Below are 27,747 nucleotides of genomic sequence, written 5' to 3'. Positions count from 1 at the left end.
AAGGAGGAAGCAGATGTTCAGAGAGTTAACTGATTCACTCCAGGCCCCATGATGAAGCAATGACAGAGGCAAACCTAGGATGCTGATCTTCAGACAACCAAACCTACTCTCTTAACAATCCCTTGAAGAACAGATCTTCACCGCTGTGAATTAAGCATTCCTTGACATCTGCAAGAATGTGGCGGGTGGCATTGCAGTTGTCCTGCTTGGCTTATCAGCGGCTTTTCCTCCATCAGCAGAGTCCTAGCTCCCCTGCCTTGTCCTACCATTCTCGCATCATTGCAGCTGCTGAGTGTGGGGAGGGGGTGGTCCTGGTACCGAAGTGGGCTCTGCTTATGACAGCCCCGGAGGAAGAATCACATGGAAGTAGAGATTGCATGGCCCGGAAGCTCCATGCAACATGGTGACTGCAGGTCCCACGCGTGACCCTATGGACACTCTTCAGGGTTCACCCCTCAGCAAGCCAACTGCCTCTACCGGTCTTCTTCCCTGCACTAGGCGCTCCTTCCATCTCAGCACAGCACTGTAGAGGAAAGCATTGTCCTGTGGGGGCATTTGACCCTAAAAGATTGCCCATCTCCCTGCTAATCCTCCATAACCTAGTCAGTAAATGTTGAAATATGTGCTGCTGCCTAGTTAAGCGCCTTCTATTCTCTTTCAGCGTCAGAGTATTTGCAGTGGGATCTTCTGACCGGGTGATCCTCACCCTTTCTTTCTGTATCTGTGTGTATATATTGGAGGAGTGGGGGGATAGTGTGTAGTCCCAACGTGTTCTGCCTCAGAGATTGTCAGTCCTACTTTCTTCTGCGGATTCTTCTTAGATGCATGAATGGTTTACCTTTGCAGTACCCTAGAGAGGCTCTTCAGAACCTGCGCATGTCTGAAAGTCCTCTTCATGAAAAGCACCCACGTATCCCCATCAACACATCTCCCCAACACTGTGCATTGTATAAGCATGAGAGCATCTCAGTGCGTAGTGTTTCAACGGAGGGTTTTTCATTTTTTTTTTTAAATCCAAATAACTTTCATAAGATGAAAATTTTTAGTCACTTTAACCTAGTTGAGAGGCTTATTTGGGAATAAGGGCCTCATTTAATCTTCTCAGCTTGAAGTATTCTACAGTTACTGTTTACAGCAAAAGTAATTTGCAAATTCTATTCAAAATGCCAAGTAAAAGTAGGATTATTGAGATGTCTTAAAGCACACTAATCTTCCTATTATGGGATGGCATAGACAAAGTCATACAAATTTTTTTTAAATTTAAAAAGATACTGCATCTGTGGAATAGATGACATAGGGAGTGTTACCCGAGGATGAAGGTGTTAAGGCTTATGGATTCATCTCCTCTGGTTCCCATTCATTATTCACCCTTCCTATGGCAGGGCATCGTTTGCTCATTGGAGATTTACAGATAGCTTTGCCCATGTAACTCCAAGGGATGTTATCAAATTTGGATGGCATCCATAAAAGAGACTGGAAAAAGCCCAAGATGTCAGTTCTCCAGGCAGTTTCCAAGGGCATCGCTCTTCCCTCCTCCCATTCTCTAAGATGCAAAGGGAGGTGTGTTACTCTAGGGCTACCCAGGAGAGAAGTCCATGTGACACCAAAGTGTCCCAGTCTATGAGTACCATGTTTCTCAAAATCAATTCATATATTTTATTCATCAACACCTAAGAACAGAGATTCCAGATTCCACGATCTCAACATTTTATGCATTATCCCCCATGGGCCAATGGGTCAACTAAGGAACGTGTTCCAAAGCAACTTGTCAGAGGGCAGCAGGTGCTGTAGTTTGTGGCAAAAATAATTTAGCAAGATTTATGGGATTCTTGATCCAGTGCCCCATCCATGAAGACTAGCTTCCATTTCTTCTCAAATCTATCAATACGGTCTTTAAAATATACCTCATTTGACCTACTTTGACCCTGTCAAAACACTAAGCCTGCTGCAGGACACTGGGGGAAAAAAGACCATCGTTCTTGGCACTTCTGACTTCTTTACTTGCAAGCTTCTAAGGGCTCAGAAACAAACCAAGAAGGGGAGAAGTTAAACAAATCTGCAAAAGAATCCAAATAGTACAAAGTTAGCCAATTAGCCCAAATCAGCAATCAGGGCGAGATGTAACCTAATTAAATTCAACAGTCTACAAAAGGATGTGTTCAAACAATTTCCCTTCATGATGAATTCTCTAATACAGATGCTTTCCATTTAGCAGAGGATACCACAGAGGAGCACTTCTTTTCTGGGACCTTCAAAGTTATCCAGAGCTTCTTAAATGGTTATTTTTAAAGTTGCTCAGGGAAATGAATGACAGCCTCCATTCCAAGACAAAGTGTCATTCCAGGGCCTGCTCAGGAACATATCTGGTGTCACAAGGCTGCACAAAATCAATTTTAAATTTTTGTTTGTCTGTTTTTAATGCCAAGCGGGATTGTCCGAGGCCAAACTCCTGAGAGTCTATCCGAGCACAACACCACCTTCTGTAGGGACCACTATGGCGAATGGGAGGCGGCTGCCCAGTGCCCTGTGCCTCAATTTTCTGGCAAGGAACCATCGGTAAGAATGAGCCCAGGAGCTTTTAAAAACAACTGCCCCCAAAGTTAAAATAGCTAGAGTTTTTATACGCTTGAAAAAAGAACAGTCCATGTCACTGCCAGACAGAGCCAACTCTTTATTAAGTGTGTTAATGGAGAGATGGAGTTAGGGATCATTTGAAAAGAGGTCAGCTGCCAAAAACACTGTTCAGTTTTGAAATGGTTTCTTATGCTTCATGACCGCTGCTGGGCTCACCACCCTCTGCTCTCTCAGCCTCCTCAGCTGCCGCACCTCCTGCCAGCCTGCCTCTCCCACCCCGAGAATTCCTACCATCTCTTCTGACACCAAAGCTAAGCAACAACTGTCTTAATTACCTAGTGCTGCTACAACAGAAATAACCACAAGTGTGTAGCTTTAACAAACAAAGATTTATCCCTTCAAAGTTTAGGAAGCTAGAAGTTCAAATTCAGGGTGCCAGCTCTAGGGGAAGGCTTTCTCTCTCTCTTTCAGCTCTGGGGGAAGACCCTGATCTCTTTTCAGAAAGCTTCTTTTTCTCGACAGCACTGGTTTCTGGGTTCTTTTTCTCAGCCATCTTCACAAGGTGTGGCATCTGTCTTTCCCCCATTTCTGCCTGCTTGCCTGGTTGCTCCATCTGTTCTTTTTATATCTCGAAAGAGACTGATTTAAGACACAGCCTATGCTAATACTGACTCATTAACATAACAAAGAAAACTCATTCCCAAATGGGATTATAACAGGTCTAGAGGCTAGGGTTTACAATACATATTTTTCGGAGACACAATTCAGTCCATAATAACAACCCAGTGAGAAGATGGCCTCTTTACAAAAGTATATCTCCTTTTTTCCAACAACTTTTGTGATCGAAAATACCAAGGGGATCCTATTTTTAGGTCAAAATTTGGGTGTGAAGTGCATTTACTTCCTGTTCTAATTAAGCTCTGATAACTGCAATAATGACAATGTTAGCAAACAAGAGACTTAATTAATTAGAGGAGATGAGAATGTCCACCAGATCTTGAGAATACCATTTACTGAGTGTGCTGTAATCATCACAGTTGGTTGCATAGGTAAGTAGAAATGATAATCCTATTTAATGGTCCCCGGGATCATGGAACAGTGCAAACCATGGGGCAGATGGGTGAGGCATGAAGCAAAAAAAAATGAAGGCTGCAGATTAGAGGAGCCCTAGTGGTGCAGTGGTTAAGAGCTCGGCTGCTAACCAAAGGTCAGCAGTTCAAATCCACCAGCCGCTCTTTGGAAACCCTGTGGGGCAGTTCTGTTCTGTCCTATAGGGTCACAGTGAGTCAGAATCAACTTGGCTAGAAGGAAACAAGTGCCAAAAATCTGTATCAGAAAAAATGGGGTAACGGTATAGAAAAAATGGTGGGGGTGTAGGAAATTAAGTGTTCAACACATGAAGAATATAGGTGATTGGCTTTTTTAAACTCCCAAATACATTAAGCGCTGGATTTTAAGGGGAAAAACTGCAAGGAGGAATGTTTAAAACAGAAAGAAATGAAATAGGTGTGCCCATTAGACTGTGGTTCTTTTAATGGCCAGTATAGATTGTCTCTATCTTAAACTCCACTCTCAGCCGTCCCTACCCAGCCTGCATGTTAATGAGGGCCATGAATGCCAGGCTAAAATTTTCAGCTACAGCGTCTCCATAAAAAAATCAATACTCTCCCACACCTCATGAATACAGACCAGAGTCGGCTCCCAGTAGCGGATGCTGACATTCATTATCATTAAGAGGGGGCAACCTACCCACCTCCCTGTTAACTATCCCCTGCTACACCTCCTTGCACACCCAAACTCACGTTGTCACTCTTTCCCATTATTCTTAATGGGTCCTGATTGGAAGCTTGTGTGGGCTGTGCAGTTAGTGCTTGGCTGAGCGGTACAATATTCTATTTGATGTCACATAGACACTGAATCAGAAAGGCACCCAAGGACACGGAAGGGTTTCTCACTTCGCTGCACTACAGCTCCCTGGCTTTGCGTGACTCCATCTTCTCCTCTGTGCCTATCTTAATGGCGTGCATTTTCTTGGCACCTTTATCCAGCCACCTTCTGTGGTATGCTGCTCCCGACGTTATGACAGAGAATACTTTGCACATCACCTCGTAGAAACTGAACTGATCAAAGGAGCCAATCACACCTGGCAGCCTCCAGGTGCCCCCACTCTCTCACTCTCCCTTCTTACTCCAAACTCAAAGACACATGCAAGACTCCAGTTTCCAGAAGAAGCTCAAGCAATCCATTCTCAATCTATGCCTGGTCCTTTTTAGCCAAAGAAGCTCCTTATTTCATTTTGCATTCATTAACTACAATATCAACAAATAATAAGGCTGATATTTTTTAATTACTAGGGGGTGATGTTAGTGGTATAGAGGAAAGCTTGAACTGCTGTAGAGATAATCGTGTAAACTTTCACCAAGTGGCGGTTATGTGCTTGGTGTTGCACAGGATTCTGAGATGTGGGCCCTGCCCCAGGAGATCTCGTTGCCTAGAAAAAGAGGCCATTCATAAACGTGCACATAAAATAAAATCAAAACCTGCATGTTCTATTTTCTGGTTGGAATCAAAAACCAGGAGGGAAAGTGGAGGAAACAAGTTTGATTACTGCTGCTTTTAAATCAACATGGTTTTTATTTCTATCATAAAATAGTCACCATAGTGTGATTTTTTTTTCCAGTATTTTTGGAAAAGAAAAAATAACGGTTAAGAATCCATGCAGAAGATTTTAACATTAAAGAAACTTAGGTACTAAATGGTTCTGCCCCTTTATTTAGTAGATAGAGAAGTTGAGGCCAAAGCGTTTTCAATTTCTTTCCCATGGTCAGGACAGGTATTCCAGGCAAAGACACAGCAAGAAAGCAGAGCGCCTAACTCTGAGGCCGAGACCCTTCTTTCTTATACTCTACAACACCCACTCTGAATCTCTAGCTTTCTCCCCAGCTTCATTTTGTCAGCTCTCATCTGCTAACTACAAGTACATATCTCCAACATTCTAATTTTCTTTAAGAATAAAGTCAAAGCATTTAAGAGCTTGTTGTTGTTAGGGGCTGTCGAGTAAGTTTCATCTCATAGTGGCCCTATTACAACAGAACAAAACACTGCCTGGTCCTGCGCCAACCTCACAATCATTGTTATATTTCAGCCCATTGTTGTAGCCACTGTGTCAATCCATCTCGTTGAGGGTCTTCCTCTTTTTCACTGGCCTACTACTTTACCAAGTATGATGTCCTTCTCCAAGGACAGGTCCCTCCTAACAACATGTCCAAAGTATATGAGATGAAGTCTCGCCATCCTCCCTTCTAAAGAGCATTCTGGCTGTACTTCTTCCAGGACAGGAGTTTGTAGGAAACCTAAATAATAATGTTCTCCAACTCTCTCATTTTATAAAACAGAAAATTTGAACAAAAAAGACCATGAAACTTGCCTACAGGCACAGAGTGAAGGATGGTAGCCCCAACACTAGAATAATGTCTTCTAAGACTCTGTCCAGGTTTCACCTGGCCATGTGCCCTGCTGCTCAGGTGCGTGGCCTCTTCTTGTCTTTTCACTCCTGTCTGTCCTGTTCATCACCATTAGGGTAATGTCTTAATATTCACCTTTTGCCATATCTCTCCCTTGCTCCTTAACTTCCGAGGACTCCAAGAGTATCACAGTGTAGTTCAACTAGAACTGTTTATAAAGAAGAGTTGAGATACAGCCCAGGATTGATACTTTACATTCTTCTTCCTGAGTAACCTCTTAAAGAACAATAATGCATTTCATTTAATCAACCTGGGAAAATCAGAGAACACAGCTGATATGACACCACCATAATGAAGTATGCAATGCCCAAAAACATTCTAAAATGGCCATGGAAGATTATTTGTAGAAATACCCAGAAACTGTGTATGTGTTTTTGCAAATAACTCTCTAAGCCCACGTAGAAGGAATTCCATTCTTGTTGTCATTTCTGTAAATAGGCAAACCAATTCTCAAGACACCTTCTGGCTCATTCAAGCCTAAGAAACCTAAGGACTCATTGCCTTGGTCCAGCCCCATCCTTTGTGTCTCTTCTTCCTGCCTTTTCCTCACTGTGATCATGATCGCTGCCTCACCCTCCACATGAGGGGACAAGTTATAGTCTCTCTGCTATGCCGGACATGTTGCTGAGCCCCACTGAGACAGAAAAGAAGGAGCGGGCCAAATTGCTTTAAGGTGTCTGCATAAATCTAGTCTTCATCAGACAAAAAGAGGCTCCCAGGAAAAAAAGCAGAGGGGTCAATGCAGATGAGAAGAAATAGCTTGTAAATAAGACTCAGAAAGAAACAAGAGATAAACAGGAAAAAGAAAAAGGATAACTAACAGAAGTAAAAATAATGGTGAAGGGCGTGTGGCCTGCCAGTGGAAGAAGTGAGCAGGATATTGGGCACAAAAGCAATGAGAGACTTGGATGATGAATCAATCAGTGAGTGCTTATTGAATCTGAGTTTACAAAAGTAATGAGACAACCTTCCTGCTCCCAAGATAATATCTGAGGAGGAAGGTCCTGGTGCATTTAGAATCCCAAGGAGGGAATTCAGAGAAATTATGAAAAAGCTTGAGTTCTAGTCCTGGATCTGTCGTGACCTAGCTCTGTCTCCTTAGCCAAAAATAACAACAAAAACCCATTGCTGTTGAGTCAATTCCAACTCCTGGCAACCCCATGTGTGTCTGAGTAGAACTGTGCTCCACAGGGTTCACAATGTGTGATTTTCCATATCACAAGGCCTTTCTTCTGAAGAGCTTCTGGGTGGACTCAAACTGCTAATAGTTGAGCACTGAATGGGTTGCACCACCCAGGAGGGACCCCATCTCCCTAAGCAAGTTATAGTTATTCCCAGCACATCATCTTTTTCTTCTTTAAAAGAATAAATAGATTTAATTTCCAAGAACCATTAACATCCTAAAATTTAATGTTGTGTAAAACAAGTGTCATTAGCAATTTTAGTGTTCGATAGAAAGAAGTGTGGTTGTACGGTAAACTCCTGCAGGAGGCAGCCCAGGGTCCTAGAAAAAGCTCGGGCTGAGGTTTCAGTCAGATTTCGGTTCAAATCTTTATATCCTACTACCTTCATGACTTTGGCCCAAGTTGTTTGATCTTGCTGAGCCTGTTTCCTCTTCTGTAAAATAAAGATAACACCATATGCCTCATAAGGTTGTTTGGTGTCAGATCTGATTAGAGGTTCTCAAAAATGTTAAGTTCCCTTTCCTTCCCTCATAGGAAGGAAGACTCTTTATAGTGTACATCACATCTGGCACTAGAATCACTTGCTTGGCTATTGATTATCTATAATGCAGAGTTTAGTTATGAAAAGTTAACACAGCTGTCTGGGGTATTAAAAAAAGAAATTTTCAGTGTCCCAAATTCTCCAGAAAAATTGTTGAGGCATTTGTTCTGATTCTGCAAACTTAGATTTAGGGTGCTGAGAAATTAACAATGCTTTATCCTAGATTACGTTGGTTGTGTGTGAGTGTGTGTGTGCACACGCGTGTGCGTTTATTCATACAAACTTCCAAGTTGTGGTGCATTGTTGGCCAAAAAAAAATGACTATTTGTATTTTTTTTTAGTTTAATTTTCCAAGCCCTATGTTGGCTCAGTAATGTAGTTTTATAAGCCCTTGACTTTGGCTGAGTTTGGAGGCATTTATGACCCTATCATACATAACATAAACATCAATCTGCTTTCTTACTTTTTTGCAAATTCAATTATTTCTAATTACATAAAGATATCTTTGATTGACTAAGCATAAAAACAAATACACAAGAGTTTAATCTCTTAAATAAGCTTGTAGACTTCAAGGAATAACTGAATGTTTCAGTATTCAGTACAAGGAGACATCTTTGTTGTTGATAACTGGCCAAAGTTAAAGGACAGTGTCTAAAGCCCATCATGTTATCTATTGATTTTTTTTTAATTGAAAATATTTGGATTCCGTTTTCATTTCCTTTTCCTCCCTCTCCGCTGCTCTCTGCAGGCTTGGAAATGGGTTTTAGGCCCTGTGGTTTTGTATGCGTGTGAAAGAATAATCAGATTCTGGCGATTTCAACAAGAAGTTGTCATTACCAAGGTATGCATGTAGCTTTATATCTGAATAAAAGCCTGAGTGTAGATGAAAATTTTTTATTAGCCCAAGTTTTTAATTTGCCCTTTTTATTGCAGACCTGACTGTAATTTAGAGGCTCATCTTCTGTTCTAATAATTGCTTGTATCCTGAGCATCTTTTAGTGTGACTAATTTTACTGAAGACAGGAATCAGGGCTCCAGACTGGTAGACAGAATTCCAGTAAAGGTTTGTGGCACAGTACTGGAATTATCTGTATTTCTCTTCACCTCGGTTTCTCTCTAGGAGGGAAAAAGGAAGCAAAGTGAGTATGCTTTACCCAGGTCACAGTAACTTGAGGTATAATGACTTCCTTGACCATGTAAAGACTCGGGTTTTGAAAATATTAAAATTATATACATGTATTATCAAGCACGTATACTCACACCGAGGGCTACTGAGCAAAGGACAAGAAAAATACCACCCTCAGGATCTAAAGGGGTGAGGGATCCTGGGAGCTTCAAAATGGAGCCAGGCCATATACGCTGCCCTACGCTAGTGAGTGGAATGCTCCTTGGTAGCATTTTCTAGTTTCGCTATCTGTTCTCCAATTTTTACCTCATGCTGGAGGAAGATATGAAAGGATAGATCAAGAATATATGTCTAGAATACTGAACAGGTACCAAATACTCTCCATCCAATTTTTTTAATGTCTGAGAAGAAATTTTCTGCCAACCAAACCTATACCACTTTGCTAAAATAATTTTATCAGAATACTCTATCTCCTTAACTATTTTCATGAAAGCAAATGTAAAGAAATTGCTTCATATTTCTGTTTTAAGCAGTTTCTATGTTGCTGTTTTTAAGTTAAGCACCAAAGGATGTCAGCCTATATCAAAAGCCAGACTGTAAAACTTCTGGAAACCCACTAGAGCGGTTACTAGGGAGAAAATTTAACAGCAGAATCAGAACAAATATCAGTAGGGAGAGAGGAACTTAGAACTAATGATTAAAGGGCTGTGCAATTCTCTTCTGAATTGAAAAATACCATCGAAGCATCTAGATACAGCTGGATTTTGTCCCCTTGGACCTCTGCCACAAAAGAAGACATCGGGTTGCCTGAAAAGACGTTTCAGAAAACAAGTTGCGAATCACAGAAGGGAAATTAAGTCTTTCCCTCTGATAAGCAGCAAGCTATCAGCTCCTATAAAAAAGCTATAAGAACTTTTGTGTAGTGCCTTCCTAAATCTGAAACTCAACCTAGTTAGAAGGCTGGACAAATCTTAATGAGCTCTACCTTGACTGAAGCAAATCAAAACCAACAAAATATTTCAGAATGAGTTTGAAGGTGGCTTTCCACCGAGCATGGATTAAAAACTAGGGTTAATTAACAAGGGATTAGAAAAGATGAAGATAATTGACAACAGTACGAAACTGTACCTAGATTTTAATAATATGGAGTGAATGTAATGACTATTTTAATAACTTTAAGTGTGATTGAAGGACAATGTATTCTAGCTTGGTTTCTCTAGGATCTGGCTAACTGGACTATGGAAAGCCTGGCCATTAGGGATCTGAGGCTGGATGCCATGTTGCATCTGGGTGCAGCTCCCCAAATTTCAGACATAGCATTTGAAAGAACTTCATTCTTGCTAGATTTGCAAACCCAGACAGGAAAGTGATGTTGTAAATTAGATCTCAAAAAAAAAAAAAACGATTTAAAATTTTAAAAACCTTTGGTGGAATGAAGGCTATTATTATTATTATTGTTATTATTATTAATATTACTTAACCTGAGTAAAAACACCAGTCAACTCTCTTGCTCTAATCTAGGTGGTAAGCCATCCCTCTGGAGTCCTAGAGCTTCATATGAAAAAACGAAACTTCAAAATGGCGCCGGGGCAGTACGTCTACTTACAGTGCCCTTCCATATCTGCCCTAGAGTGGCACCCCTTCACACTCACCTCAGCCCCCGAGGAGGACTTCTTCAGTGTGCACATCCGGGCTGTGGGGGACTGGACTGGGGCTTTTTTTAAGGCCTACGGAGCAGAGGGACAGGCCCGCAAGGAGCCCTGCCGGTTGCCAAGGTTGGAGCACATTTCCTTATGATGTAAAGTCTGTTGTTGTTAGCTGCTGTTGTCAGTCCCTGACTCATAGAGACCCCATGCAATGGAACAAAACACTGCCTGGTCCTGTGCCATCCCCATGGTTTGTTGTAGTTGGAATCATTGTGATCCGTATGCTTTCCTTGGCTGACTTTTGGAAGTAGATCACTAGGATCTTCCTTGTCCATCTTGGTCTGGAAGCTCTATTGAAACCTGTACAGTATTATAGCAACACGCAAGGCTCCACTGACAGATGGTTGTGTGCATTGGCCAAGAATCGAACCTGGGTCTCCGATATGGGAGGTGAGAATTCTGCCACCACTGAAATATTATAAGAGTGAGATGTCTCAGCACATCAGGGATGTGGAAGGAAGAATTACTGTACGAGCATAGAGGCTGGTCTAAATATTTTCTACTGTGGCTTCCAGCTTACATTCTCAATTCTAAGTATAGACTAATTTGTTTATTATGTATTCCCGTGAATTGTATGACACAATTCTTCTTTAGATTTAATTGCTATCTTTTTAAATGTGTCATGTTAATCCGAAATACCACTAATTATAAAAACAATTAACGATGAGACAATTTAATCCATGGACAATTTTATTTTTTCTCTCTATTCCCTTTACCTGATTATTTATAAAATAATCTACAGTGAGCTGAGATAGTAGCCCTTTCTGGTTAATGACCTTTTATTTTTATTCTTCCATTTCCATATATCAATATGCAATACAGCCTTATTAATTAATATTAATTTGAGGAGAGTTAATTTGAATTATTAGGTAGTCTGGCATATAGAATATTTTAACATAAACTCAACTGAACTTTCATGAACACATAGTAAGCCCAGTTGGGCCAACCTCATGTGCCTTCTATAGACACTCCTTAGGGACTGGTTGTGAATAACTTAGAAACCTTTTAATTAGCATATCTTTGTTCGTATGTAAATGTGTACTTTAAATAATAGTTGAGGTTATTTAATACATTCTGCTGACTGAAATATTTTAAACTTTCCCTTTATTATTTATTCAAAAAAATTGTTTTTGAACAAAAACTCCATGTCAGAGCGTGTGCAAGACCCTGGGACAGTAATAAGCAGAGACAGACGTGGCTGTCTTATGGTTTAGTGATAATGACATATAAATCAGATCACACACAAAGAAAAACATTGTAAAATTACAACTATGATAAGTACTACAGAGGAGAGGTACATGGTGCTATAAATTAGATAAGAGAAGATTTAACGTAATCTAAAGGGTCCAGGAGGACTTCCCCAGGGAAATAATGATTGGAACAAGACCTAATGGAAGGGTAACTATTAACCAAGTAAGGAGAGAAGTCCAAGTATCCCAGCGTATTCCAATGAAAAGATTATCATGTACAAAGGCCCTGTAGCAGACATAGGCACCATGTGTTTTAAGAAATGAAAGAAAAGCCAATGTAGGAAAACTGGTGATGAGAGACAGGGAAGAATCCAGGGACCCATCATGCAGGACTATGTTAATGAAAATCTTATTTATTCCATGTATATGTTTTATCCTTGTAAGCAAAGGCAAAACCTCAGGGCTGTCCCTCGCCTCATTACCACAGATTCTGAGTGAGCACGATCTAAATTAATGAGCTTTAGATATTCCATGTCTGGCAAATTACTTCAAAATTATGTGTATTCCAAATGAATGGCTTTCATTAGACTAAGATTATATAAACACACTAAGGAGTGTGACCAGACAAATGAAAACAGTGGAGAATTACATTCAGAAAAGGAAAGATAAGCCTTCTGAACCACCTTGATGCTTCTGCTTTCCCCTCTGATGGCAACTGGAAGAATAGATCTCTTTCCCCAGACCTCATACGTGAAGAATCCCTGGGTAGTGCAAAAGGTTAACATACTCGGCTGCTAACCAAAAGGTTGGAGGTTTGAGTCCATCCAGAGGCACCTCAGTAAAAAAGTCCCTGTGATCAACTTCCCAAAAATGAGCCATTGAAAACCCCATGGAACACAGTTCTACTCTGACATCTATGGCGTTGTCATGAGTCAGAATTAACTAGACAGCAACTCGTGTGATGCTTGGAGTATGATGCTTGGAGACCAGACAAGTGTCCAACAGCTCTAAGAAACTCTAAGAAGCATGAGCCGTAGCAGAGACATCAGGGTTTGCCTTCCACGAATGGAGCCTGCCCATGAGGCCAGGCCTGGTATCGTCATGCAAAGCCCAGGCTCTCCAAATAGGACATTCTTGAGATAGAGTCAACACCTCTCTGTACACATTTATAACCCACATCCTATGCATAACACGGGCTTAAGATGGTTTTGTTTTCAAGAGCAGAATGTTCCAATGTCACTAGACTCAATGTTGTGTTTTTAGGCTGGCGGTGGACGGGCCATTTGGAGCCGCACTCACAGACGTGTTCCATTATCAGGTGGGCATGTGCATTGCCGCAGGAATAGGAGTCACTCCCTTTGCTGCTCTTCTGAAATCTATATGGTACCAATGCCGTGAGCCACAAACCAAGCTGAAGCTGAGCAAGGTATGGAAAAGTCATTAGTTCACCCTCGGCAAATTCTTGGGGAGGATTTTAATTAACTATGAGGGATAAACTCAAGAATGCTTAACTATACTTATGTTCTTAAAAATCTCTGTTCAGTATTACATTTATGAGAAGGGCTATGTCTAATCTTGTTAAAGATGACAAGACATAAATTTTATTGCTTCATTGCCATTACAGGACACGTAATTGCTCATCTCAGTAAAATATGGATGGACGGCAAATGGCTATGTGACTGGGCCACAGTTAGTAATATTAGCGGGCAGCATTTTCTGAGTCTTTTTAGCTTAATGATATCATTGCAGCTGAACAATTCAGTATCATCCTCTCATGCACACAGGGCCTTAACCAAGGAGCCAACATCCCAACTGTGACTCACTGGCCTGCTTGCTTTGGTGTGACCCTCCAGCTCTGAATTTTCTTTTGATCATTTCTTTAGTGTTCTCAGATTAGATTCCTCCATGATTTCCCTGCCTTCTGCTGTCCTATCTAGACACTTTATCCTGACCCTTTGAGCCTTTTAGGACGAGCAGCAGAAGATGGGAGAAGTGACACACAAGAATGTTGCTAACAAAGGGGACCCAGGGAGTCAGAGGTGCTGGTTCCAGTCCTGGCTCTGCCTCTTCTTCCCTAGTTGATACTTTGGCTGCATTTCCTCATCAATGAAGAGAAATGCCTGATGACACCAGCACGTCCCAATGTGCGTTCTATGGAACATCAGTCACATGACATGACCCACTAAAGAGAATTTTGTGGTCAAATGGACTTAAGAAACATGACTAAAACGTCCCTATCTAGAAGATTCCCATCATCCGCTAGCCCGCTACATGAGTTCTGCAGAGAATAAGCTCACTTAGCTTTGTTTCACCCACCATTCCCAAGCTTACTTTGCCATAGAAACTTTGTCCACATGACACAAACTGAGGAAGGGTATTCTGGGAAACGGCTGGGGCAGGGCTAGACTGGAAGATCTCTGAAAGAGTAGAATTAGCTGTCAGTTCATGAGTTTCTAACTGATGGGTGCTTCACACACATTTTCTCATTTAATTTGTATCATCTACACAGCAACATTTTTTTTTAATTTTTAGTGTTTTAGTCTTTTTATTATACCTTAGATGAAGGTTTATAGAACAAACTTGCTTCTCGTTAAACAAGTAATACATATATTGTTTTGTGACATTGGTTGCCAACCTCACGGCATGCCAACACTCTCCCCTTCTCAACCTTGGGTTCCCTATTACCAGCTCTCCTGTCCCCATCCTGCCTTCTTGTCTTTGCCCCTGGGCTGGTGTGCCTATTAAGTCTCATTTTGCACAATAGCCTTTTAAGGTAGATAACACAAGGCCTGTTTTCCAGATAAGGAAACTAAGGCTTGGAGAGACTAAAGTGGCTTTCCCAAAAGCGCACAGGTAATAAAAGGCAGAATCAGGATTCAAACTCAGATCCATCTGGTGTGGGTACATGACGTGGACACACGGTAGTCGTGACTCCCACTACCCTCCTGCAACCCTGGCGCAGTACTGTGGGGAGATTGTAGGATTTCTGGTCCGAGAATCTGTAGCTCAGGCCTGACTCTGCCCTCTCTGAAAGTATCACCCTGAGCACCTCAGTTCACCCTTCGGCCTGGGCTTCCTCATCTGCGTTATGGAGAAGTGAGAATCTGTATCCAACAGGGAGCTCTAGTGCCAAACACTACAGATACATGATGTGAGATATTCTTGTGTAGATTTGTATAAAATGATGTAGATGGTGATTATATCTGCCAAAAATGCTGAATAGATGGCTGCTACTGCTAATACCAGAGTCCCTGGGGAGTGCAAATGGTTAATGCGCTTGCCTATGAACTGAAAGGTTGGAGGTTCGAGTCCATCCAGAGGCTTCTTAGAAAAAAGTCTTGGTGATCTAATTCCAAAAAATCAGCCCTTGAAAACCCTGTGGAGCACAGTTCTGCTCTGAAACACATGGGGTTGTTCTCAGTCAGAATTGACTCCATAGCAATTGTGGTTTTTTGTTGTTGTTGTTGTTTTTACGACTTTACCCATTTCCATTTTAATTCCAATTTTTAGCAGCCCAATATGACAGAGTAGAACTGTCCAATAGGATTTCCCAAGCTGTAAATCTTTACAGGAGCAGGTCCCCACATCTTTCTCCTGCAGAGCAGCTCATGGGTTTGAATCATAGACCTTTTGACTAGCAGCTAAGTGCTTAACCACTGAACAACCAGGGCTGCTACTACTACTACTAATAAACTAGATTTACCAAGCATTGACTATCAGGCAGGGAGCTAGGCATTTTACATACTACTTCTATGATGATTATTATTATTACTTGCGATTTTAATTCCCATTTTAGATGAGGAAACTGAAGCTAGATCACACAGCCAGTAAGGAATGATAGAGTCATGTTATTTAACAGTCATAATAACTCTTTGAGATAAGTAATATCCTCAATTTGCCAATGAGGAACTGGAAGCACAGAGAATGTTATGTGCTAGTAAATGTTAAAACTAGAATTTGAATCTACGTCAAATCTCTACACCACAATAAGTTTAACAAGGCAAACAAAACACTACCATTTTGTGTATGTGGCCACACAGCAATAGTGCGTTACTGCTTTGATGTTTAGTCAGTCTTCCTAAGCTCATTCTTTCCTCTTGCTCTCTACCAAGTAAAAGCCACCTATAGAGGTGGCTCATGGTTTCCATTGCACTAAATGTCCTGTCGTGTTTCCCATGGAGATGGTAAAGGATTGTGCATTTCACCTTCATTGACTTATTCCCTCAATGAATACTGTTTTAGTCATCTAGTGCTGCCATTACAAATACCACAAGTGGATGGCTTTAACAAAGAGAAATTTATTTTCTCACAGTCTAGTAGGCTGTAAGTCCAAATTCAGGGTGCCAGCTCCAGGGGAAGTCTTTCTCTCTCTGTGGCTCTGGAGGAAAGTCCTTTTTGTCAGTTTTCACCCTGGACTAGGAGCTTCTCCACGCAGGAACCCTGGGTCCAAATGATATGCTCTGCTCCTGGTGCTTCTTTCTTGGTGGTATGAGGTCCCCACTCTCTGCTTGCTTCCCTTTCCTTTTATCTCTTGTAAGATAAAAGGTGGTACAGGCCACACCCCAGGAAAACTCTCTTTTCATTGGATCAGGGACATGACCTGAGCAAGGGTGTTACATCCCACCCTAATCCTCTTTAACCACAGGCAGAGATTGTGATTTGTAACGCACAGGAAAATCACAAAACAGACGACAACCACACAATACTGGGAATCATAGCCTAACCAAGTTGACACATATTTTGGGGGGACACAGTTCAACCCATGAAAAATACTTATTCAACAACTGTTGTTAGGTGCCACTGAGTCGGTTCTGACTCATAGCAACCCTGCCCAGTCCTGCACCATCCTCATAATTTTGCTATGCTTGAGCCCATTGTTGCAGCCACCGTGTCAATCATCTCTCTGAATGTCTTCCTCTTTTCCACTGACCCTGTACTTTAGCAAGCATGATGTCCTTCGTAGGGACTGAGCCCTCCTGACAACATGTCCAAAGTACATGAAATGAAGTCTTGCCATCCTTGCTTCTAAGAAGCAATTTTGTTGTACTTCTTCCAAGACATATTGGTTCATTCTTTTGGCAACAACAACTGGGTACCAAGTCCTCTCATACTGACATTAAGAGTCTGCTTCTGTTCTCACCACAGACTGACAATAACTTCTTTTGCTCAGACTTCTAACACCTCTGCTACCTTCTTTGGATGTCTTCTCTCTTTCCTTCCTGTACTAGGATTCTCAACGTATCTCATAGACTGGGAGCTCCTTGAACATGGCCTTTCTGGATATCTTCAAAATGCTTTTCATATACATAGAGGTGCTCTATAAATACTGAGCAAATCAGTGAACGAATGAATGTCCACATGCCCAAAGGAAGGGACAAATGGCTTCTAAAACATTTTCTGTAAAATTCTAAGCTAATAAGATGAATGTATCTCTTCCTCTTGAACCAAAATGACCATTCGTTCCGGAACCTTAAAATTAAAAAATAGATACCAATTCTTTTATTACAATATAGAGAGGAAACTCTTAAAAGAACAAAAAAAAATTATATTACAGCCTACTTTGTCACCATTCCATTGTCACTCTTGGACCCCATTAGTGGAATTTCTCAGGCTGTGGTAGTCGGAGGGCTCAGCAGTCACCACAAACCTGTAAAGTAGGGGTGTTTTTCTCTGTTCCAAATAACAAAAACCATAGAATAGGAAATTAAAAAATAATAATAATTTTTAAAAATTTAGGATGACATTTGGGCAGTATTCAGCTGAAAATAAATGCAGAAATAATGGCCTATGAGGGAAGCTAGACGCAGAATAACGTGAAGGGTCCTAGTCTCCTGACTTTGCATCTGACAATGAAAGCCAGCATCTGTACTTAGAGTGGATAGCGATTTCTTCAAAGCCACCCACCCGGTTAGCCACTGAGTCAGGACCGGAGAGGGTTTCTGATTTCCACTTCAAAGCTCTTTCAAGGAAGAAGTGAGTTTGACGTGCTATTCAAAGTTTGGGCTGAAAAATGACACTTAAGATCCAATTCCTTCGAGTCTGCACGCATCAGAAAAAGTTTAGACATTTCTCTGTTTTAAACCAACTTGGTGTTTGTTTGAACACAGCTATCATAGGCTTATGTAACTAATATTTGTCAGGCCCACCCACATGCTTTTGGGATATAAATACTTCTCCTTCCACAAAACTGTCAGCATCTGTATAATTTTTAAAGAGCAACAAAGCAAAGCAGCGCATGTTTTTCTAACAGTATCTTCAGAATTATAGATCTGGGCTATAGTTTTCATATTGTTCTTTTATGTAGTGAAGGGAAAAAAAAAAACAGCATAGAGGTTCAGAGCTAGACTTTTAAGCTTAAATGTTTAGCTGTAATTGGGTGGTATTTTCCCCTCCCTTTATACAAACACAGGTTGGCATAAAGGCACAATGATTTACATACCAGCTTCAAGCTGCAAATCTACAATAAAAAATTAGCATCAAAGTTTTCCCAGTTGTCACCATCGCAAACCATATCTCCTTTATCCTTCTCCTGTGCCATAAAAATACCTTCTGGAAAACTGAAGTAAAATGCAGGAGAATAACCAGTATAGGTCAGTTGTTGTTGTTGTTCTTAGCTGCTGCTGAGATGGCCCTTGACTCATGGCGCCCCACACACAATGGAATCAGACTGTTGTGATCCATAGAGTTTTCACTGGCTGATTTTTGGAAGTAGATTACCAGGCCTTTCTTCCTAGTCTATCTTAGTCTGGAAGCGCCCCTGAAACCCATTCCGCGTCAGAGCAACACATAAGCCTGCACCGATGGACTGGTGGTGGCTGTGCGTAAGGTGTTCTGGCCAAGAATTGAACTCCAATCTCCTTCATGGAAGTCGAGAATTCTAGCATTTTCTATTTAAGCTGATGTTTGAAAGGTTCTTCCTTCCTTACTATCTCTTCATTTTGAGGTAGTAGTGAGGGGAAAGGAGGACGAGCAAGCTGTTAGAAGAAGACTTCCCAAGGAGGCAAAATAGCAATAAGTAAAACGATGCCTTGCTGTGAAGAAAATGGAAAACACTTGTAATATATTAGAGGATATTTTCAACACAGCGTGAGAGCCAAACTTCACTTGGTTGAAGGCAGATGAGAACACAATGTTCCTCTGGGATGAGGGAAGGGAGTGAGAGTGGTTGAGAAGTCTCTGGAATACTGTGTGGAGGAAGCAGAGGACTGAGGAGAATAAATGCCCTGTAGCAATAAAGGTATTCCAACTCCTCCCTAACGGGTATGATTAATTCTGTATCACACTCAATTTGTGAGAAGAGCTCTTGAAAAAAATTAGGACAGTTTGCTTGTGCAATCTGTCAAAATGATGAATGAAATAGGTGCGTATGAACGGCGAGGGAGGGAGAAAATTGCTGACATAAATATATTGGCTTACACATTTTAGTTCTCCCCAGTATCACCACCACGTAGACAGAACTGTGAGAACTGACAACTGCAAGATTTGGTCCATTTTCTTAACTGCATATGTGATCTTCAGACTACAATAAAATATAGAAAAGCTGAGATAATCTAATTTCTTCGTAAATTGTCTTCCTTCATCAGTTCGATAATACACAACTGTGATAATGGGCATTTATGGTGTGTCCAATGCAAAATGGCCTTTGGGTTCTTAACCTAATATAATAAACAGATAATTCAAATACAAAGACAGCATGGGCCAGTGGGAACAAGGGAAAGTGGCCAAGAAAGACAAAAATCCATACTGAACTTAAATATATTAATAAAACAAAGGACAGCCTGCTCCCTTTTCTAATGAATGAAAAATGCATTTAATTTAATCTGTTTAGCTTGAGAAATTATTTACTTTCACTTTCCCTCACACTGGAGCTCCGGCTACTCTTGGAATTGATCATCTGTTCAAACCACTGTGAGTGCTGTAATAAATTGAGCTGGAGAGCAGAAGGCTTTCTCTGCTGCTCGGAAGACACAGGTGCTCCTTGTTTTTCATTTTAAAAAAAAGCAAAAGCAACCCAAAGCAGAAGTCATGGAGTCCACTCCAACTCACGGCGAGCCCACGCATGTGAGAGGAGATCGCTGCATGGGGTTTTCTCGGCTGTAATGTTTATGAAGTAGATCGCCCTAACTTTCTTCCAAGGCACCTCTGGGTGGGCTCAAACTGCCAACCTTTTGGTTAGTAGTCTAGTGCTTAACCATTCACATTAACCAAGGACCCTTTAAAAACACTTTAATGCCCTATTAGGCCTTACCAGGAAACAGTGGTGGTATAGTGGTTAAGAGTTCAGCTGCTAACCAAAAAGTTGGCAGTTCGAATCCACCATGCGCTCCTTGGAAACCCTATGGGGCAGTTCTACTCTATCCTCTAGGGTCTCTATGAGTCGGAATCGACTCGATGGCAATGAGTTTTCAATGGGTAGGCCTTACCACTGTCCTGTGGGGAGGTGACCGGTGTTAACATTTTTAATATCTTTGTTAACCACACAAGACATACATGGTTACAATCTCATTGTAAAAGATTAAAATATATAAACAGTCAAAAATCTCCCTTCATTCACTTCTGTCTCCCACACCAACCACCACCATGACCACTTTACCTTGGGGCTCACCATTAAACAGTTGCATGTATGCCTCATTCCATTAATTTTTCATGTATTTACGTGCATTTACTCACCTACACACTCATGTTGTTTTTACATGACTATGGGTGTGTGTGGAGATAGATCTGTAACTTGTTTTTGTTTTCTGTTATAACATGGCTTGTAGCACTTTTCTTGTCAATGCGTAATAGATCTACTTCATTTTATCTAGTGCCTTCAGAGTATTCCATAGTGTGGATATCCCACAATTTACTTAACCATTCTACTATTAACGAATGTTTTTGCTGTCTGTCAAGTATTATTAACTGTAATTAGAACAAATGGAGGCACAAAAATGCCAGTTCTCAGCCACAGGGCAAAGTAGTAGTGTTATTGTTGTTGTTATACACCATCAGGTTGGTTCTGACTCATGGCAACAGAACAAAACACTGCCTGGCCCTGTGCCATCTTCACTACCTTTGTTATGTTTGAGTCCAGTGTTGCAGATACTGTGTCAATCCATCTCATTGAGGGCCTTCCTCTTTTTTCCTGACCTTCTATTTTACCAAGCTTGAGGTACTTCTCCAGGGCCTAGTTCTTCCTGATAACATGCCCAAAGCACATGAGAAGAAGTCTCATGTTCCTTACTTCTAAGGAGCGTTCTGGCTGTACATCTTTGAAGACAGATTTGTTTGTTCTTCTGGCAGTCCAGGGTATATTCAATATTCTTTGCCAACAGGATAATGCAAAGAAATAAATTCTTCTTCAGTTTTTCTTATTCATTGTCCAGATCTGTCATGTATATGAGACGATTGAAAAATATCATGGCTTAGGTCAGGTGCATCTTAGTCCTCGAAGTGACATCTTTGTTTTTAACACTTTAAAGAGGTATTCCCAATGCGGTACATCATTTGATTTCTTGACTGCTGCTTCCATGGGCATTGATCGTGGATCCAAGTAAATGAAATCCTTGACAACTTCAGTCTTTTCTCCATTTGTCATGACATTGCTTATTGGTCCAGTTGTGAGGATTTTTGTTTTCTTTAAGTTGGGGTGTACCTGAAGGCTGTAGTCTTTGATCTTCATCAGTAAGTGCTTCAAGTCCTCTTCACTTTAGCAAGCAAGGTTGTGTCATCTGCATATTGCAGGTTGTTAATGAGTCTTCCACCAATCCTGATGCCATGTTCTTCATTATATAGTTCAGCTTCTTGGATTATTTCATCAGCATACAGATTGAATAAATATGATGAAAGGATACAACACTGATGCACACCTTCCTGATTTGAAACCATGCAGTATCCCCTGTTTTCTCCAAACAACTGCCTCTCGATCTATGTACAGGCTCCTCATTAGCACTGTTAAGTGTTCCGGAATTTCCATTCTTTGCAAAGTTATCTATAACCAGGAAAACAATTTTATAATTTTCTCTTTAAAAAGAGATCCAAATAGAGGTAGAAGCCACATTAGAGTCTTTTCAGTAAGAAGACATATTTTCTTCAAATGATTTTTATCTATTGTATGCACCCAGGAATACCTTGACAACAACAGCAACAAAACAAAAAAAGGACGATAATGTGGTCGTTGTTGTTTACTGCTGTGGGAATCAGCTCTGACTCCTCACGGCGACCTTAAGTACAACAGAACAAAACACTGCCCAGTCCTGAGCCGTCTTCAGGACCATTGGTATGTTTGGGCCCATTGTTCCAGCTGTTGTGTCAGTTCATCATTTTCCCTGACCGTATACTTTACCAAACATGATATCCTTTCCTAGTGACTGGTCTTTCCTGATGGTGTGTCCAAAGTAATCGAGTCAAAGTCTTGCCATTCTTCTAAGAAGCATTCTGGTTATAGTTCTTCTGAGATTGACTTGTTTGTTCTTCTGGCAGTCCACGGTATATTCAGTATCCTTTCCCAGCACCACAGTCCAAATGCATCAATTCTTCTTCACTCTTCCTTTTTCATTGTCCAGCTTTCACATGTATGAGGTGATTGCAAAGACCATGGCTTAGGTCAGGCACACCTGGTTAACCATAATAAAACTGGGACCCACCTTTGTCAATCGTTTTTAGTCTTTAAATTTTTCTTAAAACTATTTTCCTTAATGCTAAGTATTTCATGACTGTCCTGCTACTGTTTAGGGTTACAGCAGTACATTGACAGGGAACTGCCAGAAATTCAAGCCGGATTCAGAAGAGGATATGGAATGAGATATATCATTGCTGATGTCAGATGGATTTTGGCTGAAAGCAGGGAATACCAGAAAGATGTTTACCTGTGTTCAAAGTTAGCATTTATTGAGGAGGATGTACTATATTTTCTAAACACCAGCCTGAGTCTTTATCTTTTCGGAGACAAAAGTTTTTTAAAAAAAAAAAAAAATTAATTCCCTCTAAGGAAATTCTCCATCACCCTGCAGGTTTTGGTGATGTTTCTTTGAAACTCTATCAGGTATTATTTCTTTTGCACAGCGTGGAGAACAGAGGCATGCTGCCCAGGAGTAGCCAATCACAGTGCCCCTCCACTAGGCTCCTGGGTTGGGGAGGCACTGGTAAGGCAGCCCCCTGGTGCCCTGAAAACAGTCTTCTTGCTTGTTTAGCACACTTGGAGCCCTGGGGTACCCTCTAGCTAACAACTCAATTCCTCTTTAAGAAGTACGTCTTTATGATCAAAGTTGAGGTTCCAAGACTGGTGCTGGAGATAAAGTTTGATTTCAACTCTTCTCAGTGACCATCTCTGTAATTCAGGAGTGACTGGGAACACATGCTACCAACTAAGACACATGTCTTCCTTTGCTCTCTAATGTAAACGTAATGTATTCATTCTGTAAGCTCCTTCAAATGACAATGAGGATAATAACAATAGTCAGCACCTTCTGAGCTCTTAATATGTCTGCAAGACATTGTGCTACATACCTCCATAAACTATATTCTTCAGTCTTCACGACAACTCAGTGAGTTATTGTTCTGTGTTTATTGCCATTTTATATATGTGGTGAGCTAGGCTTCAGTTAAATAACTTGCCTCCAGACTACACAGTTCACAGATGGTGAAGCCAAGAGCCAGTTACTCAAGAGCTCACCGTCTTTAATTGTTATGCTATACCAAATCCTAAACCTGCACCTCCATTTGCAATTTCTTCTTTGGAGAAGTTTGATGCCATAAACAAATAAAATTTTTGATGATAAATAGATGATCAGTAGATAGAGGATAGATGGCTGGATTGATCGATCAATTGATCAATTGATGGGTAGATTGATAGATAGGAGGTGTTGTTAGCTGTTCTCAAGTCAGCCTCTACTAATGGCAACCACAGGCACGACTGAAAGAAATGCTGCCCACTCCTCCACCATCTCCATGATCAGCTGCAGATTAGATTGTTATGATCCATAGGGTTTTCACTGGCTGATTTTTGGAAGTAGACCTGCAGGCCTTTCTTCCGAGTCCATCTTAGACCAGAAGCTCCACTGAAACCTGTTCGGCATCATAACAACACACAAACCTCCACTGACAGATGGGTGGTGGCTGCACATGAGGTGAATTGACTGGGAATCGAACCAGGGTCTCCCACATAGAAGGAGAGAATTCTACCACTGAATGACCAATGGGCCCTATATAGATAGATGGATAGGGAGGGAGGGAGGGAGATTGATGGATAGATGGACAGATGGATAGATGATAGATAAAGATAGATAGATAGATAGATAGATGGATAGATGGATAGATGGATAGATAGATGATAGATGATAGATAGATGATAGATAGATAGATAGATAGATAGATAGATAGATAGATAGATAGATAGATAGATAGATAGATAGATAGATAGATAGATAGATAGATAGATAGATAGATAGATAGATGATGGATGGATTAGATTAGTAGGTAGCTAGATAGACAGACAGACAGACAGATAGCTAGATGGTAGATACTTTTTCCCCATTTTATCTTCAGGAAATAGATTTCAGATCTAAAGAAGTCCAGTCCCAAGTGTAGATGTGTTCTCTGCCTGTGTTTGGCGATGCCTACCCATGCCATAGCATGGTCTTCTAAGACGGAATACCTGAAATATCCACCTTGTGATCAGAGAATCTCCAAACTCTGGAAGTAAAATACATTGGTAGCTCTTCTGATTTCATTTTTTAGAATTGTTTATAAAAAATAGCACAGGTCCAGTCTACTGGCACCAGATCACTTTCACCTGGTCCATGTGAGCTACTGCAGCAAATCTGAGAGGTGACAGAGTGCACCCAGAGAAGGTTCCATGTGTAAGCCCAGACTTGCCCCATGGTGAACGGACGCAGCTAGGCTTGGAGAGGATGAGCCAGTGGCAGAACTCACCCCCACCCCATTAAAAAAAAAAAAAAACAAAACCCGTTGCCATCGACTTGATTCTGACTCATAGCGACCCTACAGGATAGAGTAGACCTGCCCCAGAGAGTTTCCAAGGAGTGCCTGGTGGATTCGAACTGCTGACCTTTTGGTTAGCAGCTGTAGCTCTTCACCACTATGCCATCAGGGTTTCCCCCATTGCATTACACAGCCCTAAATTGGCCTCCCAAACCTTCTGTATGTTCTGTCCTTCTACAAGAACACATGGGATGAGTCCTGAAGGAGAAATAACTTCCTTGCTATGAAAGTTCAGAATGTTCGTTATTTTACTGAGGTTGACTTGAGCTTAAAACCTTTTAAAGTTAACCTTAAGTATTTTTGGCGTCTGATGTCAGGTACAGAATTGTGAGAGGCATGCTTTATACAGATGACTGATTTTAGGGTTGTTTTATTTTTGGAGATGTGGGGGGAGAGCGTGTTGAAGAACACAGATCACAGAGTGGTAGCCTATTGTTAGGGACATTCGTTCCTCTGTTGATGAGGGCCATCCTGCTGGACAAAATGCAGAGGGGTATTCTCTTGTCCCTTCCCAATGGGTATCCCCCACCATTAGAGAGATGAAAGGGACTAAGAGTAAATACCTTTTTCCTCTGTTCAAAGTCTACTTTCTTCTTTTCTTGCCTGAAGCACTTCCACTGAGTCTATTCATTTTCCCTCCATTGCCTCTTGCTCCGAAGATTCTCAGTGTCACCTATAAGTCAGTTACAGAGGGAAACACACACAATGCCATTACAAGGGAGCAAAAAATAGAAACGACTTGGCAAACCCTAGGAACACTGACACACAGCTATGCCACAAGAGAGTGAGGCCAAGAATGATTTCTATTTAAAGGCTAAGGATTAGTGTGTGGAGGAAGCTAAGATGAGGGCATTTTTCAGGTAAGAATAATTGGGACTGGATTTGAAATTGAAAAGTTTAAAAAAAAAAACAAATGTTTTGGCTTATTATTTATATATAAATGTATGTTAAGCATGTTCCTTAAAGGGTGGGAAATAATAGAAAATAAATCAAATGGTGTTTGTTCTGTACCAAAGGCCACCATTAATGCTCTTAGATAAAGCAAGCTTCTTATCAAGAATTAGAAGGGATGGGTAGAGGGGTACATATTGCATTAAATTCAGTATTTTCCCTTTCCTACAAGGAGCAAAGCAAGTTAAAGTGAGGGCTAAGGTTTCCTGAAAATAGATTAGATACTATACAAACTGAAAAGAAAGGAGATAGCAGTGTTCATCACCAACACAGGATATAAAATCAGCCTCCTAACTGGTCTCTATTCTTCCACTCTTGCATCCCATGTTGCCAAGTCTATGTTCAACACAGCAGCTAGAGCGATCCTTCTGGAACAGTCATAAGATCATGTCACTCCTCTGCTCAACACCCAACAGTGCCTTCTCAACTCAGAATAAAAGTCAACATCTTCATGAGGCCCCCAAAGCCCCATAACATCTGCACCTCCCTGGCCCTCCCCTCCCCTGATCCCATACTTTGCTGCTCTGAGGGCTCTACTCACAGCGATCTCCTTGCTCTTTCTTGAGAGGTTCCACCTTAGGGCCTCTCAAGTCTCATTCCCTCCGTCTGGAGAGCTCTTCCTCTGACCATGTGATTCCCTCACCTCCTCCAGGTCTTTGCCTAGAGTCCCCTTCTCAGGGAGTCAAGTGAGTCCATCTTGACCACTCAATTTAGTATCACAGCCCTTCTCAGCCTGACTGAGTTTTCTCTGTCACATTTATCACCATCTGACATAGTTTATATTTTACTTATTTATCCTCCTTCTTCTCCCTTAAAAATGCAAACTCCATGAGGACAGGTATATTTTGTCTTTTTTGTTCACTGTTATAATTCCAGAGGACTCCTTGGGAGGCACGAGTGGCTAAGCACTAGGATACTAACCAAAAGGTTGGCAATTTGAATGCATCCAGAGGCACCTAGGAAGAAAGGCCAGGTGATTCACTTCTAGAAGCTCACAGCCACTGAAAACCCTGTGGAGCACAGTTCTGCTCTGACACACATGGGGTCCCCATGAGTCAGAGCCAACTTGATGACAACTGGTTTGGATTTTTTGGTTTTGCAGTTACAGAGCTTAGAACAGTCCTTGACATATGGTGGGCATCCCATACTTATCTGTTGACTCAGTGAAGGAATGGATGACCATGGCCATGTTCACAGTACCTGTCGGGGGGCTAATGGGGCCATTCTCCAGAGGGAACCAGTGGCCCAGTCTACATCACAGGCCTGCTGCCTGGAGGTGCCGTATACTGGTAATCTCCAGGAGGGATGAGGTTCAAGGAGAGAGAGAGGCACTACTTTTGGGGAGTAGTCATGCTTAGGGACTGGGGATCATTTATCCCGGAGTTAATATCGAAAGTACCTCTCTGAGCAGCAGCTGTCCAACAGACACATAGCCCCTAATTCTTGAGAGAAAAAAACTTATCCTCACCGGCTTTCCTCCTCCTGATTTTGAAAATTATAAATTCATACATAAACCTGAACTGGGTAAGATGTTTAGCCTTGAAATACATTCTGTGATTTTTTTCCTCATGAATTTGGTCTGTTAATTAAATCTCATCTATAACTTTTATGGTATGGTTATAAGCTTGGAAGTAGCCTGGCAGAGAGGGTCAGAAAGAGAATGCTGATTGACCACTGTAAGAGATATTTCCAGGAAGGGATACACCAAGGCAGACCCTGGAAACGAGCCCAGCCCCTGCATACCAGTTGCTGTCAAGTCAACCATGACTCACGGCCATCCCACGTGTGTCAGAGTAGAGCTGTCTGCCACAGGGTTTTCAATAGCTGCTTTCTCAGATCTCCAGGCCATTCTTCCAAGGTGCCTGTGGGTGGACTCGAACCTCCAACCTGTTGGTTAGCAGCCGAGCCTGTTAGCTATTTGCACTACCCATAGGCTCCACAGAGTCCACCACATAGATATTGTTTAAGAG

At 41.4% G+C, this 27,747-nt stretch overlaps 1 protein-coding gene across 1 annotated transcript in view; it reads left to right on the top strand.

The window, feature by feature from the left end:
- NOX3 (NADPH oxidase 3) overlaps positions 1–27,747 on the top strand; it is a 65,126-nt gene that overhangs the window by 18,187 nt on the left and 19,192 nt on the right. Inside the window, exons 7-10 of the mRNA XM_064292613.1 lie at positions 2,427–2,556; positions 8,572–8,664; positions 10,471–10,724; positions 13,109–13,271. Of these exons, the coding sequence (XP_064148683.1) occupies positions 2,427–2,556; positions 8,572–8,664; positions 10,471–10,724; positions 13,109–13,271 (640 nt within the window). The remainder of the gene's footprint in view (positions 1–2,426; positions 2,557–8,571; positions 8,665–10,470; positions 10,725–13,108; positions 13,272–27,747) is intronic.

Source organism: Loxodonta africana, chromosome 1 (genome assembly GCF_030014295.1).
Source record: "Loxodonta africana isolate mLoxAfr1 chromosome 1, mLoxAfr1.hap2, whole genome shotgun sequence".
Classification (NCBI taxonomy): domain Eukaryota; kingdom Metazoa; phylum Chordata; class Mammalia; order Proboscidea; family Elephantidae; genus Loxodonta; species Loxodonta africana.
The sequence above is the reverse complement of the archived record's forward strand: the minus strand, read 5'-3'. Positions and strand labels throughout refer to the sequence as shown.